This window comes from Python bivittatus, unplaced genomic scaffold (genome assembly GCF_059951505.1).
Source record: "Python bivittatus isolate LINGU-HERP-01145 unplaced genomic scaffold, Pbiv_v1 ctg000980_np1212, whole genome shotgun sequence".
In the NCBI taxonomy this organism is placed as follows: Eukaryota; Metazoa; Chordata; class Lepidosauria; order Squamata; family Pythonidae; genus Python; species Python bivittatus.
This window is the reverse complement of record NW_028277125.1, coordinates 50,940,471-50,956,973: the sequence shown is the minus strand read 5'-3', so window position 1 is coordinate 50,956,973 and position 16,503 is coordinate 50,940,471. Positions and strand designations below refer to the sequence as shown.

General features: G+C 38.9%; 1 protein-coding gene across 11 annotated transcripts in view; it reads right to left on the bottom strand.

The window, feature by feature from the left end:
- Positions 1–16,079, bottom strand: part of PDCD4 (programmed cell death 4) — a 33,245-nt gene extending 17,166 nt beyond the window's left edge. For 3 of the 11 annotated variants that reach the window (XM_007436718.4, XM_007436723.4, XM_088132458.1), the window contains exons 1-3: positions 15,890–16,032; positions 4,535–4,701; positions 2,233–2,343 (exon numbers count right to left, since the gene is read on the bottom strand). In XM_007436718.4, coding sequence (XP_007436780.1) covers positions 2,233–2,275 — 43 coding nt within the window. In that variant the 5' untranslated portion in view covers positions 2,276–2,343; positions 4,535–4,701; positions 15,890–16,032. Of the gene's footprint in view, positions 1–2,232; positions 2,344–4,506; positions 4,702–6,468; positions 7,905–15,889 lie in introns of those variants that run through there. The other 8 variants (XM_007436719.4, XM_088132459.1, XM_007436721.4 and 5 more) reach the window with 5 other exon arrangements.
- Between the last annotated feature and the right edge of the window lie 424 nt (positions 16,080–16,503).

Genomic DNA, 16,503 nt, shown 5'->3' with positions numbered 1-16,503 from the left:
AGATTAGCCATCTTGCTCACAACCGCAGCAGAGACTTTTAAAGGACACTAAGTTTACAAATGTCACTTTCAGAAATTGCTCATTGACTACCTCTAAGCTATTAGAGACTTTCAAATTGGCAAGTTTGAAAATGCCAGGTGAGTCTGCCGTCAATCCTGAATGAAAGAAAATTTTAATCATAAGCTTAAGAATTTAAAGAATCTGAAAATAAAGAGCAAAAAGCTAAACAAGATTTTGATCTTAGAAAGTTATAAACAGACTAGGGGTCTAGGTAAAACTGGAATATTGAAACTTTTACAATAAGATTTTGGAATAAATAATAAAGAACAAACAGCTTCTTGTGGGAAAAAGATTCTGTTTTGGCTTTTACAAGACATAATAAAGACAAGCAATTTCATGATTTCAAAAACTGGAAACTAAAGGGGAATAAAGTTTTTAGGTAGAAGAAACATTTACAAACCTGCAAAATGTTACAAAACATTCTAACAATGAAAATACTGAAGGAAACTTTTGAAGAATGGAATCAGAAAATAGTAGCCATAATATCAACAATGTCAGTAATGTTGTCCGCTTCTATGGATAGATTATGTTCAAAATATGTTATTAAAGAAATGACAGATGCAGAACAAATTTTAGCTGACAAGATAGAGCTGGTATCGAAAGTGGATTTAGAACTGAAAGGCCAAGAGAATGACTGAGAAAAGGATGTTTCACAGGATTTACAAAAGAAATTTGCTGAGGTTTTAAAATTTAGAAGGGAAATACAAATGACAAACCAAGAGAATGACCTGGACAATTTTTTTCCTACTGGATTTACAAAAGAGTCCTGTTAAAAGTCTTGAAGAACTCTGTGTGATGGGACAAAGAAGAAATGAAGAGAAATCAAATCCTATGACAATATTTGAATGAACTAAAGATTAAGACTGTTAGAAGTAAAAAAAAGAAATATAACATTGGTTTATTTGATCAAGGTTAAAATAAGATACGTTACCAATTCTGGCAACCTTTTACAGACTTTCTGCTGACACCAGGACTGAAGAGATGATGTTTTATAGATTTCTTTATAGATAAGAGATGGGATATGAGATGAAGAGATAAAGATATGTAACCTTAGAGGGGATGAAGAGTCACTAAATTTGCTTATACTTGTGACGAAGGTTGGAAGTCACTTCTTTATATATTTCTTTGCTCTTTCCTTATTATATTCCTACTTTTCACTTTCTTATATTTTTCTTTTTTTCTTGCACTTTTTACTCCTTTCTGTTTTCTTTCTTTAAGTTTAGTTTGTATTAGATTTTACTATTATAATCAAAATTAATTTATATATACATGCGCACACATGCACACACACACACACACGATGTGTTCCAAGCTTGAACTAACCCAATTTAAAACATGTGCTTTTAGTCTGAAACACTACTAGTAATAGCAGAACAGCGTGTTTCAAATTTGAACCAATTACTTTGAATTCAAAACATGGCATTTCATACATGAGATGTTTTGTATTCAAAACGTTTTAAGACATCCCTACCACATGTATTCATATATCTACTACTTTCAAATATAAGTCATATATTACGCTAGGGAGCTCATCAAAATACATCTTTTTTCTTCAAATATATACTTGGAGAGTTTTCTGATGTTTGTGAACTTCCCATACACAGCTTGTTTGCCATTGTGTAAAAAGAATGCTAGATTAGATAATACTATATAAAATGTGTCCTACCAATATTAAATATTTGTGGAGAAGAATTTAATTCAATTTAAAGACCATTCCTAGATTACAATTTTATACATGAATTTGTACCACATCCAAAATATGGGTTTTTTTTTAATAGTGTTAATATTCAGTTTTATAGGATTTCTTAAATCAAAATGGACTTCTAGTAGCATGGACAGGATTTATTATAGTTTACAATTTCATTTTATGACTTACAATGTGTTGACTACTGTTCTTGATGTTTATAATCTTTTTAGAGTTTAAGAGCAATTTTCAGGTTTTTAAATGATAAAATATATTCAGTTACAATCAATTAATGAAATGTTGAAAAGCTTTCATTTCTCTGATACTTGTAAATCCCTTTTTTACTTATTCTACACTTTCCCCCTTTTTTTATTCTTTTTCTTTTCTGACTATGTATTAAAACATCCAATAAAATATATTCATAAATAAGCAGCTATAGAAAAGATGTTTACAATGTTTTGGGTTTTTTTTTTTTTTTAGTTTCTTACCTGTTGAGTTGATGATGTCTGTCTGCTCATTTTCTACTTCCATAGTTGTTCAACAGTATTTCAACTATACTGAATATAAATGAAGTCTTGATGTTTTTGTTTCTGATCTAGCTGAGGGAAAAGAGAATTAAGAACATTTTAGCCCAATTACATCACTTGTGTAACTTGTGGAAATCCTGTACAGATAGTCCTTGTTTAGTGACTGTTTGCAACCCATCCTCGCATTTACAATGTTCACAGGTCTGTAAAGCGAAGGAAAGCTTAAGTAAGATCACAAGCACAGTTGCGGTTCCACTCAGCAACTCCTTTGCTTAATGACTGAGTTGCCAGTCCCAATTGTGGTTGCTAACACAGACTACCAGTATACACACCTCTGACAAAATGACAAAAGCACTTAGTGAACATTAAACTAAAATAATTGTGCTGTTATTTAACAGTGAGTTAACAAGATCAACACATTCTCATGATTTAAAAACATGTTTCATTTTGCTACTTGGCATCTCTTTAAGACTTGGATTGATAATATATTCTTATTTCACCAATTGAACAACCTTCAACAAATTAACATAATGTCTGCATTTGATCTCATATATGTGCCCTTCAACACACGTAAGAGAAATTGTAGGCTCTGAATCTTACTACTGCTACAAGTAGTCCTCGCTTAACTACCACAATTGGGACTGGAAATTAGGTCACTAAGCAATGCGGTCATTAAGCGAATCATCACTTGACTGCTTTGCTTAGCAACCACAATCCTGGCACTCCTGGCTGCCATCATTAAGAGAACCGCGGGTTGTTAGACAAGGCAGGTTCCTGCCGGCTTCCCACAATCAAGTCAGCAAGGAAGCCGGCAGGAAGTTGCAAACCCCAGGCACTGCTGGGTGGGAAGATGAGGGGGTGTGTGCGGGTGCACAAGGCCTCTGAACTGCTTGGATTTTCAGCCTCAGAATTGAGAGGCTTCTGAAGCCTCTCCGCTCTGGAACTGAAAATCCTCTGTGGCTAAACATCCTTCTTGGATTTTGGCATGGGCATTTTCAGCCAGCCTCCAGAGTCAAGAGGACTCCCTCTCATCTCTAGAGGCTGGCTGAAAAAGCTCTGTGCCCAAATCCTGCTTTTTGAGCCAGCTCATTATCTCTGGGGACTGGCTGAAAAAGCTCCATGCCAAACCCTGCTTTTTCAGCCAGGCACCAGAGATTTTGGCACGAAGCTCTTTCAGTCAGCCCCCAGAGACGAGAGGGGCTGTCTTCTTGGCAGGCAGCAGCAGCTTGCGACGTTCCCTGCTGGCTTTCCCACTGACTTTCTGGGGAAGCCAGCAAGGAAGATTGTAAATGGCAATCACATGATTGCAGGGCACTTGGCAACAAGTCGTAAGTGTGAACCAATTGCCAAGGGCCTAGATCGCAATCACATGACTACAGGGGTGCAGCAACAGATATAACTTCTGGCACAGACCATAAGTCCCTTCATTCAGCACCATCATAAATTTGAACAGCCGCTGAATGAATGGTCGTTAAGCGAGCACTACCTGTATTGTAACAAAAATTTATTACCAGTACTGGTTATCTAATTTGTATATACCAGGCTCTTTTATATTTCTCAAAACATTATATATCTCATAAAATTTTATTTGTATGCATTATTTTACTCTAAAAGTAGATAATTGACTTCAGGAATTTCTATTTTTCTTTATTCACTCGCCAACTTTGGATCCTTAAATTTTATATCAAAATAGTACAGGTAGTCCCCGGGTTAAGAACGCTGGTTTAAGGATGACCCATTGTTAAAAACGGAGTCTATTGTAGCAAAATTCAAGTTAACTACACAATGATTTGAGTTAAATACACAATGGGTCAAGTTCATTACACAATACTACTTATACAATATTATACATTAATACTGTTCCAACTTATATACAATTCAACTTAAGGGCAGACCTTGGGAATAGAACTTGTTCTTACACTGGGGACTACCTGTATTTTTAAAAAAGTGAGCACCATTGAAATGCCTTATTTCTTATCACATGAGTTTAGATAGCATGGTAACAATACATATATCAGAGGAAGAGCAGACAACCCATCCTAACAGAGTATATATAATGCATTTTAAAGTTTACCTGGGAGCCTTTTATTAAGTATTAAGAAATCCCATTAAAGTTCTCAGCCAATATCTGACCCATATATCTTCTTTCCCCACATTCTTCCTCCACCTTTTACCAAGCAAATACCATGCATTGCTAAGGGCTCATATTATGACATCAGGTCTCTCACATCATACCTCACAGCAAGGAGTTTTTCTGCATTACCTCAGCCAATCATTCAGGAGTTATGTAGGTTGCTGAAGTATTTTCTTATTGCTAGAAGGGTTCACTTAGATCTTCCTCAAAAGCTGAAGATGCCCAAGTAACTGATTAGCTTGTAAGATTAATTCCTTTCCTCTTGATAATGTCTTCCATTACATTAAGCCAGTCTCCTTGAAAGCAAAAGAAACACAATTAACTAGCAAAGTCAGTAACAACAGAATAATAGTGCTTTGTGAACCCTTTTAAAACTAACAATTTTTATAAACTGATGAATTTTATCAATGAAATGTACATTACATAGTGTATAGTTATTATTATAGTAGTATGATAGCTATTATCTTATCAAACTCAGAGTATGGGACTATTAACCTTTGTTGACTTTCTACCCAAATATAACCACAACATCCACCTATACAGAAAATAACACCTCACTCACATAAATAATGTATTTAAATGAGGAGTGAATATATCTCCTCCCAAAGGAAGGAAAAACACCTACTTGCTTACGGTCAAAAACTGAAAAATGATAGCTTTCTAAACAAACATGTACATGACTTTCAGAGAATTTTTATCCTTGTGACTGATAATCTTATAAGCACTCATATGAAAGCCTTGAACTCGAAGGAACTTACTTCTGAGTAGCAAATAAATATAATGTACACGCATACACAGGGTTACCCAGTAAACCCACAGAGTCAAAAGTTACCACACCTAAAATAATGGCATATGTACTAATTGGAGGGAAGGGGTAACCATTATTCACAAATGTTAGTTAAATATGAACATATGTTATGATTATTTAAATCATCTGCATTACATAAATTGATCCAAATGGTGTACTTGTATCATTTGCATAATGATGTTGTTATACAAATGACATAAGTCACTGAAACAGTTTGACCTGTTGCATGTGAAGTCCACTGCACTGGGGTTTACTAAACTGAGGTAACACTGTATTTCTCTATTTGATTTTGGCACAGAGAAAATAATTTAGTAGAACTAAAGTATCAAAAGAAAGGACAGAAGTTAAAATTACATCAGATATACAGGTAGTCCTTGAGACTGTTCAAAGTTACAACGGTGCTGAAAAAATAGACTTAGGACTGCTCCCCAAAATTACAGTCATTGCAGGGCCCCGGCAGTCATGTGATCATGATCTGGGTGCTTAGCAACCCACATTTATGACCAGTTGCCAAGCTCCCCACAATCATCTGATTGTCATTTGCAACCTTCCCTGTCGGCTTCCCACAAGTGAAATCAATGGGGAAGCCATCAGGGGAGGTTGCAAGTTGCTCAAAACACCCCCACCCCAGCCTTTCTTTGTTTGCACACACCACACCCTCCTTCCCTCACACGCTCCAGTGGCCTTCTTCCCTCTTCAAATGCTCACATGCACAGTGACCCTTTCGCACTGCGGCTCTGAGGCTTTGCAGGAGGAAGTAGAAAGCCTCATGAACGTCCAGCAGCTACCAACATGAGCTACAGAGCGTGCACGAGAAGCACCCCTGGAGAGTCCTGCAGTGCCTGGAAGGGTGCAGGACAGCCAAAGGGGCAGAGATGGGGGGAGATAGGCAGGTGGGGGGAGTTGGAGGCAGTCCCTTACCTTACTGGGAGGGACCAAGCCTGGAATGGCTTGGATTGGGGTGGGTCCTTGGCTAACAACCAGTGGAATTTGCTTAACAACGGCAATGGGGAGTGCTGGGATTGCCATCGCTAAGCAACGCAGTCACATGACATCTCGCTTTATGACTGCATTGCTTAGGGATGGAAATTCTGGACCCAATTGTGGTTGTAAGTCGAGGACTACCTGTAATGCTAAAAAAAAACAGGACTCAAAAATTAGAATCAACTAATGGGTTTATCGAATGCATGTAGATTAGAGACTTCCAGAACCAGAAATTAGTAACAATGATTTGTCTTCATAAGGAACTCCCCACCTTTTCCTTTATGAGGACCAGCAACACCATAGCACACATAAAGTCTCTGGGTGGTATCCATGGAACTCTTTTGGTATTTATTCTGGCATCTGTGGTAGAGACCATCCGCAGTCCTATCACTAGATCACAGACTGAAAACACTGATCAACACTATTTGCTCATTCAGAATGAAATTACTGCAAATTTAATCCGCACTGTTTGCATTGAAAACATCTGGGAATCTATGGAGATGTTACTGGAAACTGCAATTCACTCTGTAGGAATACTGGCTAATGTGCCGAAAACAAGGCATGACTGCAGCAATAAGAATGAGAGGGTTTGAGAGGTGTTGCAATGTTTTAGAAGCAGAACAAGCATACACATGAAGCTTATCTCCCCAGAGTCCCCTTTCCCTAGCACTTTCTCTGCAAAGAAAAATATATTTGGAGTGGGAACATGTAAGAAGGTAAGAAATAAAAGGACTTTGTTAATCCTAAAAGAAATGTATACTGAAAAGCAGAGAATGACAATGACAAATAAGTGTTAGATGCAACCTTGTGCCAGACAGTAAACCATTGCTCCAAAACATGCAAGCTAACTTCTACTTCAGTAACATAATCACACAGAAATATAATTTAAATTACACAAAAGAAGCATACAACTCTATAGTACAGTAAGCTGCAACATTTATGAATTAACTGCAACTCAATGATTAAAGAGTGGTAGGATCAAGAAAACAGTTAAGTTCAATTATTTCTATTAAATGTTTAGTAACTACTGATAAAAAACTACTGACTCTCCATAGTGCCTGTTCAGATGTTCATTTGAGTATCCTCTATCACCACTTAGTTCATAGTCCTTAATGTAATCTATGTCAAAATAATTTTTCCTCTTTTGTTTTCTGCCCACTGAAGACAATTCTGTAAATGGGAATGTATAAGAAACCAAGAAATATTGAAATAATTATTAGAAGTATAAACTGACCATCAGGTCATTTAAGTACTGAACCCAAACCACTGAGCAGTATTTGGTCATTTGGGTCATGATGGGCAACTGCCCTCACTTTCCACCTTGAGAATGCTCTGGATCTGCAAATTGACTCAGCCATGGGTCACAAATCATGATTGCTAAGCCCTCCTGAGTCATAGGCTACATAAAGAGCAAATGTAATAAAAAATCTGAGGGAGCACAGCTTATCACTGACACCATAAAAGTTCAGAGCCTGCAAATATGACAGCTGATACCTTCTAGAAATGGGCAATTTTTAGAAAACTTGAAATGTGAAGTATGAGAAATCTGCTACCTGCTGAACACATTTAAAAATAAAACAAAAAAGATGTTATGATTAGTTGATCTTTTAAAATCAAGTCATATCTGCTGCTAGATCTTTAAATATTAAGAAAACTGTGGCTTACAGGGCATTTTGATTTTGCCCTTTTAAGCATATGCTAAACCTTGTTTAACAAGGTTTATTTTTCCCTCTACAGTACTTTAAACCACAGACAGAATATACTGTCACTGTTTAACAGTAACAAACAGAGGTCTATAGCTCTGAAAGTGCTGCAAAAACTTAGTAGCTTGGTTATACTGAACAGCAAATTAACTTCATTGCAAAACAATAAAAACACAATTCAAATTAAATGTAATACTGTACTTAAAATCATTTTATTACTTGGCATTCAATGTTTTATTGATTTTTTTAATCTGACCCAGTTTAGATACAAGAAGACATCTTTGTTTCCTCATGTAAAAAAATCCATCCATTTCTTTCTTTCCTGGTCAAGAATGTGAAAAGGAAGATTTGAACAACTTTAACATCTTACTTTTTCTTTTAAACAAGCTACAGTATAATAATCTGAAGTTGGACATTCTAGAGCTGAATTGGCAAGTATGATATAAACACAAAAAGTATCAACTTCTTCTCTATAGACCGAGGATCACTGTGGCATAGTCATTGGACACTGTGGTTTTCTGTTATGTCTGAATTAGACTATTGTGGTTTGTAATGCAAAGCTAGGCTGCTTACAGTGGTTCATTCATTTAGGCATCTCTTAGGAAAATATATAGTCTGCAGTATTTCCAAATACTTTTGTGTTCACTCAAATTTGAGTTACTATATTCAGACAAGGCATCATGAATCCCTAAATTCAGATTTGTAATCTGAGTTAATGAATAGATGGCTATACAAAGATGATAAACAAATAAATAAAGGTCTTACAGACAATGCAGATCTAGAAGAGAATGCCAAACTGAGGAAATACTCTTATTCTTCTAATACTAATACTAAACTTCTCACATCAAATTAAGTCATCATCTACTTTATTAGGTTGTGGTTTACTACAGCCTTCCCTAACTTGGGCACCTGTTGATGTCTGTACTTCAACTCATAATTCTCAGCAATGGCCATTCTAGCTGGGGAATTCTGGGGGTTAAAAATCCATTCATCTGAAACATTCCAGGTTGGGGACGTTTGGCTTAGCATGTTTGCATGAAGCTTACCATTCTGAACTTATGGCAAGTTCAGCAATAAACTGATTTTGTGTGTATGAGTCTGCCTTTAAGTCAGTGTTGACTCCTGGCAACTGCCTAGACTAGCCCCTCCAGTTCTCTTGACAAGATTTTCAGAAGTGGTTTGTCATTGCCTTCTTCCTAGGACTGACAGGGGATTACTGGCCCAAGATCACCCAGTTGGCTTTGTGCCTAAGGAAGGACTAGAACTCACAGCCTCCCAGTTTATAGCCCAGTATCTAAACCACTACACCAAACTGGCTCTCAATAAACTGAATAAAATGGGTTCATTTCAGGAAACTCTGCTAAGCAAAACATGGCTTAGTGTGATGTGTAAACCCAGTCACCATCTCTTGTGACACTGGAATCTCACAGAACCTGTAAGTCATGAATAACCGCACCATGTATCCTAATATCAATAAAGGGAATATCTCTATGATCAACATGTCCAGAATACAAAAGTGAAACTAGCTTTCACTAAAACTATGTTTTCTCTGGTAACTTTAGGTAACAGAACAGTTTTGAAAGCATACACATTTCTGTACTGTTTTAACAGCTATTTAGAAATAATTGCTGCTCTTGAGGGAATGAAGGATAAAATGTAGTTGCATTTAATACCTATCCTTAAATCATCAAATTAACCAGATGGAAGTCAGACACAAACTTACAGAAAGAATACCTGCTTTTGCCACATAAAGTAGAGCAGTGATCCCCCCCCCCCCGAATTCAGTTGTATTCGTTTCCACACTGATTTATCTCCCAGAGAAAGGAACAGACTTGGCAGCTATCACTGTTGCTTCATGTAAATTAAAGCTAAATTTGTATAACCTGCTAAGCCACAGGTTATTTAAACATGGTTTACAGAATAGCCACAACTGGTAGAGATCATCCAAGATACCAAGCCATAAATCCAGGTTTACAAATCACAGTGATGGGGTTGACACAACACAGAAGTCAACAATTAAAGCACATTACAGTTTAGCACCGGGGCAAGTCAAGCACAACCTAAAGTATGTATCTCAAATCAGTTACATAATTACAAGCACTACTAACAGAAAAGTTCTTTTTCAGGGAAACCTGATTGCCATCCCTAAAGTTCTGTGGCTTGGGAGTCTCCATAGTGCGAAAACGGGAAACAGAAGGTAAAGTCTAAGGCTATTCCAGCAGTGACAGGAGAGTGATCATAGCAATGAAGGGCTGCAATTGCCAGACAGCAACAGCTTTAACCTCCTTTAAAGGGACAAAACTCTGCTTCTGCAAACTGGATGTTCCACCTACCCCATTCTTTCCTACCCTTCCCCGGGACCGCCTCCTTTTAAATGCAACCGCGGGGAGCAAACAATGGGCATGCGCTCCATTTCAGCAAGCTGATCTTTATTAGGCTCTAGGCATTTACGGGAAGGAGTCGGCTCATATCGCGCACTTCACGCAGTTTTACGGAAGGCGAGAGCCCCAGCCGCCTCGGCTTCCTATCAGGACGGCCATTAGCGTGAAATGGGACCAAGAGCAGAAAGAGAGGAAGAAAGCAGACGCCGCACGAGACCTTTGGTCTGTCTTATCCTCCACCTCAGGAAGGACCGCACAGCGCCAGAAGAAATGGTACAGCCCTTTCCCCTTTGAGAAGCGAGAGCGCACAATTAACCTCTCCCGAGTTCAAACGTAGAAAAACGCGCCCTTTCCCCTCAGTCCCGCCCAAAAGGCGAGTCCTCCGCTTTAACGTCACGTTTCCCGAGGACAGCGAGGGAGTCGAATTACCGTAGGCAGTCGCCTCGGAGCTGCCCCAGGCGGCCACACCTCTTTCCCCCCTCCCCTTAGTCACCACCGCCGGTGCTCGCTTTCCTTTGGTTTCTGTTTGTTTGTGTTCTGCCCAGCAACACCACCACGAGCGGCCGAGCCTGATTGGATAGTTTGGCCCTAGCCGCTGCAGCCAATGTGAAAGGAGAAAAACCAGGTGATCCTACGGAGTGCTTAAACTAAAGCGAAGGGGGAATGGAGGGGGAGGGCGTGTGACGTGATGGTACAAGTTGGCGAAACCATCTCAATTAAAAGGAGGGGAGATAGAACACTAGCATCTTTGAGACAGGAAGTAAACAAGGAGGCTGCGGACCCCACTGCAGTCTAACTGCTGTCCAGGCAATATCAGCGATGGGGGTAATTGCAGATAAATGGGTCCAACAGGTTAATGTACAAAGGTAAAGGATCAAAAGAAAAGATCATATCAATGCATGTCGCATAGGGGTAAATTCAACCGGCTTTTTTTTTTCCAGTAAAAAGAAAACACAGCGATAAGAAAGGCTGTGGCCTAATTACCGGAGAATATATGGCCTCCAAGCAGCTTTTCAGTCAGTAATTTTTATTTCCATCCCAAAATTCAAACCCCTAATTTACTTCCTGAAATAGATTCCTGAAACTTAATGGGACTTCTAAATAAACATGCACAGGATTATGTTGTTAAAATAAACTTAATGGGATTGTTTAGGAACAGTGGAAGCAGATGAAATTTTATAGCACAGCAATGTCATAAGGTCTTATAGTGCCTTAACACAAGTTTGTTTCATAAGGAGATATCATATCCTGAGCCAACACTAGTAAAAGCTGCTTAAAAGAGGACCTTTCAAGGTACTTTCTCTAGGCTACTGCTAAAGGTTCTTTAGTAGCACCTGTAAGCAGCAAACCAGCATAAACCTGTGGTTACGAAGACAGCTGCTCTCTGGTAGAGTACCCACACTTTCATCTTTGTAGTTCATTAATTTATTATTCAGTAACCAAAGTAGGTGAACTTATGAGATCCTAATAACATTGTCAAAACTAAGATGCATGGATTTAAAAAAAAACTTCAAAGGAAATATATCTAAGATTGTATTAAAATGTTTCAAAGACTAACAGAACTGCACCTCTGAAATGGCTGGCATAAATGTTATTTGGGTTCACTCTTCCATTACACAAGAATGTGCACACACAGCTTATGATTAACCTCACCCCACCCTTTAAAAAAGACTTTCCCTGTCCTTCCAGTTGGTCTGCTTTAGTAGAGCATACTGAACCTCCTTAATTACATGGCATACATAATTTTGAATACCTGGGAGCTGTCCCTAGTTAAAAAAATATCAATGCTAATAATTCAATCAAATATCCCCACTATTGATGCTTTGCCAAAAGGCAAACTAATAAACTCTACTTACTCCCCCAGGATGCCTCTTCTCCTAAGACAGCTGGTGCAACCCATTCAGAATCTGAAAGTGAACTTACTGATCCCTGTACAAAAGCACTCTCTTCAAAACAGTTCAACTTCAATTTAGCATCTGTGCCATTGTAGAATCAGAGGCTTCAGGAAGTATTATTATTATTATATAAATATTAGCAGAAAGTAATTGCAAATGAAGTAAAAGTTCATCTTAGTACCACATGACGGAAATTATTTTACATATGACTATTCTACAGTTAGGAATCTGCATAAATAAACTTCAACTATCAGATAGTCAATTGCTTGGAGGGAAAAAAGCCAATATTTGAAAAACAAAGCAAAATTCTTTCCAGCTTTATTTTTGCAATAATGTATATGGTCTACTACTATCACTGTTCCTTTATAATTGCAACCAAAATGATCTGCAACCCCCTAATTCTATTTATACAGAAATTTTTAAAAATGAAGCATACCTTTACTTTCTAGCACTAATTAAAGTCTTCCTTTAAAACAAATTATATTGAAGAAATATCCTTGTTATAATACAGGAAGAACATATTTTAAACCCCAGCAACAGTGCCTTAACATTTCATGTTCTAGTTTCCATGTTTTCCTTAGAAGTACTGCATAAAACTGCAAAAGACTGTAGGCTATAATTTAGTACTTAACAATCATAAGAGGCTAAAATGGGAGCAACTGTTTCCTTAAAATTTTTTAAAAAAAGTGTTTGAAGGAAACAAAGGTCTAGTCCATACTTCAAGTTAATGCCCTATGTGTTGAGCTGCAGTTCTCATAATTGGATATGGAGCAATGGAATTATAGTTCAATACTCCTACCATGGTGGTAAGAATAGCAACATGTAAATGTACAGGTAGCTGCACTGTTTGAACCTATCTGTCCCTGTCGGAGAAATCCAGGCTGGAAGAAGGGTTGTTCAGCAGGTGGAGGATAAAACTGCATTTGCTGGGAGTTGGATAATAGCTGGGTAGGTCCAGCTGAGGTAATGCATGCCTTGTCTTCCAAGATTATTTGGCATCAATTTGAGTCTGTGCATCCTGAGGAATTGGGCAGGGTTGTGTGTGGTGTAAGCTCTGCAACCAGAAGACTAGATCCCTGCCTTTACCTGTTTTGTGAATGCGGACAAGGCAGTACTCAACCCATCTATCCTCAATAATTATCAGTCAGTATCCTTCACTTTTTAGAAGAAATTGATTAGCTGGACCCCTTTAAGTTGGTATTCAGATTTGGGTAAGGGACTGAAATTACACTAACTGCTCTCACTGATGATCTTTAGTGGGGCTGGGATATGGAGAGTGCAGGCCTCCTAGTTCTGCTGGATCTTTGATACCATCAACCATGGCATTCTTCTAGGCTGCTTAGGAGTGGTGGGCACTGTTTTTCAGTGGTTCTCCTCCTTTCTGAGGGGCTAGTTCCAGTGGGGCAGAAGTCATATCTATGAGCACTGAATTGTGGAATGCTGCAGGCTTGGTCTATCGCATCTGTTTTCAGTATCTATACAAAGCTGCTGGGAGAGGTCATCCACTGGTACAGAGCAAGCTACCAAACCTAGCTGTGTATCTCCATACTGGGCTGGGCAAGAAATGTGGTGGAGGTCCTATCAGGATTTGGATAAGTTAAATAGGCTTAGGCTAAATCTCAGCAAGATGGAATGGCTGCAGATCAGATGAATTACTCTCTCTCTCACTCTATTATCTGGCCAGGATAGTACTTCCCCAAACAGAGCTGGTCCACAGTTTGGTCTTTTGGACTCACAGCTCCTGCTTGAACATTAGGTGAGGCTGTGTCCAAGAGGGCCTCTCCACAAGCTGAGACCCTTTTTTGCAATAAGAGGCTTTGTGCACAGTCATTTGCATCCCTGTCACCTCATGCCTGGGTTACTGCAACTTGCTCCACACAGGTAGCCCTTGAAGGCCACTCAAAAGCTGCAACTGGTTCAACATGAGACAGTCTGGGTAGTTATGGATACACAAAGGTTCATTCATGTAACACTCCTGCTAAGTGGTGAATTAGTTGCTGGATAGCTTCCAGTTACATTCAAGGTGCTGTTGGTTACCTTGAAAACCTTGCATGTTTCAGAGCCTGGATATCTCCGAGATACCTTCTCTACATTGAATCTGTCTGCTCAACAAGATCAGGGGAAGAGGGCTTCCTGAAGGTCTGCTGCCAAAGGGAATGCAACTGAGCATTCTTGGTGATAAGCCACTTCCACTTGGACCATCCCCTTCTTAATTTGCTTCTGAAGAGCTGTGAAAATATGGCTGTTCCAGAGAGCACTAGGGACAAATGAGTATTATTCTAGCTCAAAGGCTGTGCACTTGGTGTTTTTCAATGACTATTTTTTTTCCAGGTTTAACCGTATGTTATGATAAGCTGTTAGAGCCTGTGAGAACTGAAGGGCATAAAAAAGCTAAATAAATATCATACGCAAATAAACATTCCAACTTGGCAGAGATCACCCACATCATCAAGTACATTAGGATACAAAATTCAGGAAAAAAAAGTTAAATGGCACTAGCTATTCAAAGTGGAAGAAGCATTATTTCCCAGTCAGATAATTAATATGAGCAAAATCTATCCATGGGAATACTTCCCCACCAGTTGTTTTTACTGACTATCATGTACAGATAAGGGGAAGGAGGGAGGAAAATTAAGGCCCTACAGGAAGTAAGAAAAGGGGGTGAGTGGATAGGAGGCATTTACAATTTACATATTCACAATATTTTGAGAAGAACAGTCTCTATCTACAGAGGGCCATAACTGAAAAATCAAGAGGAATTGTAACTTATCTTCCATATGGCCACAAAATTTAGGATTACTAGTTTTCTGTATCTTTTTGTTGCACTCTAGCGTTCCCCCCGATCATCTGCAGCCCAAATATGGTAGCTCTAGACTTCCATAAATTGTCCCCCGAACCCTGGCGAGCCTTGGATTCAGGTTAAAAAAGAATTGCAGCCACGGCATAGAAGCATTCCACTCCGTACAAAGTAAGACCGTTATGTAACAACACTCACCCTGTTTCTAATAACCAGAAAATCAACTGGGCTGATTAGGAATAATGTTGCAATAGGATATAAATAGGGTTAATCTGTAAAACTTCTTAGTGCAAACGTATTTCTTCAAAGTATGTCCTGTTGCGTTCAGAAAGGCTTATTTCCAATAAACCTCGATTGAATCTGCAAGGCTGTGCACGTGTTATAGATTTGAGGCTAATGCATACTTACTTAGCAAAAAGATCTATTGAACATCACGGCATTCAGTACGCCGCATCCGGCAGCAGTATCTAAACCTGCAATCTTTCACAGACGCTTGAGAGCAAGGTCTACCGAATACAGCGGAACTTACTTCCGAAAACACACATGCCTATCAGATTGGTCAGTAAAACTGATTTGGTAACCAGAATTATCTGGTTCCGTACAACTGAAACGCTAGGAAAGTCAACGACCTTCCCTTTCCAGAAGTTTCTTCAACCACTGCAAACAAAACGTGCCCCCGTGCGCTTTTTTTCAGCGGAGCCGAACTGTGCTCCCGCTTGTTCAGATATAGGAAAACATTTTTGCACCTCCTCTAATAAGGAGGCTCTCGGGCTCCAGCGATTTCCTCCTCCTAATTTCTTCGGCGCAACAACGAGGAGAGAGGAAGAACATTAAAGAACTTAAGTTACTCAACAACTAAGATGCTGAAAAGTCACCCTTTTCCTCACAAGTTCCTGACCGTACAATTCTGACTCACAATGCTGATTTCTAGCTTTCTCCTCGGCCAACCAGCTTCAGTACCTTCCACTCTTTCATTTGTGGTTGTTTTCAATCGGGTCTTGCGTTTCTCCCCACGTTTAGCCACAGATAGGCCCGCCTACGCGGCTCAAGAAAAGCAACTATTGGGGAGGCGGCCCGTAAAATTACAATAGTTCTTCCTCCAGGGCGGAGCGTGTTTAAGTAACTTTTCGAAGCTTTTCTGAAGCCGCGTCAACTGCCATTTTCCTTTGCGCACTTAGTTGTGTTTAGAGTTTGAAGGCAGGTTATGCAATTAAGTTGCTGTCCTATGCATGGTGGAAGTAGTCGCGGCTCACTCTCCAGCACAAATTATGTGTTATTTACTAAGAAGTAAGTCCGATTAAGTTCAGTGGGAATTACTCCTAGGTAGGCAGAGGATTGCAATCATATATATATATATATATATATATATATATATATACTGTATTAAAAAAACCTGTGTAACGCAGTGTCTCATAAGCTAGGTAAGAGAGCCCTGGAATCAACAAATACACTTTGTTTTCTATGCAAAGCGTTTTCTTTCTGCTGCAGGTGTATGCAAATAATGCACCAACATAATAAATTACAGTTCTA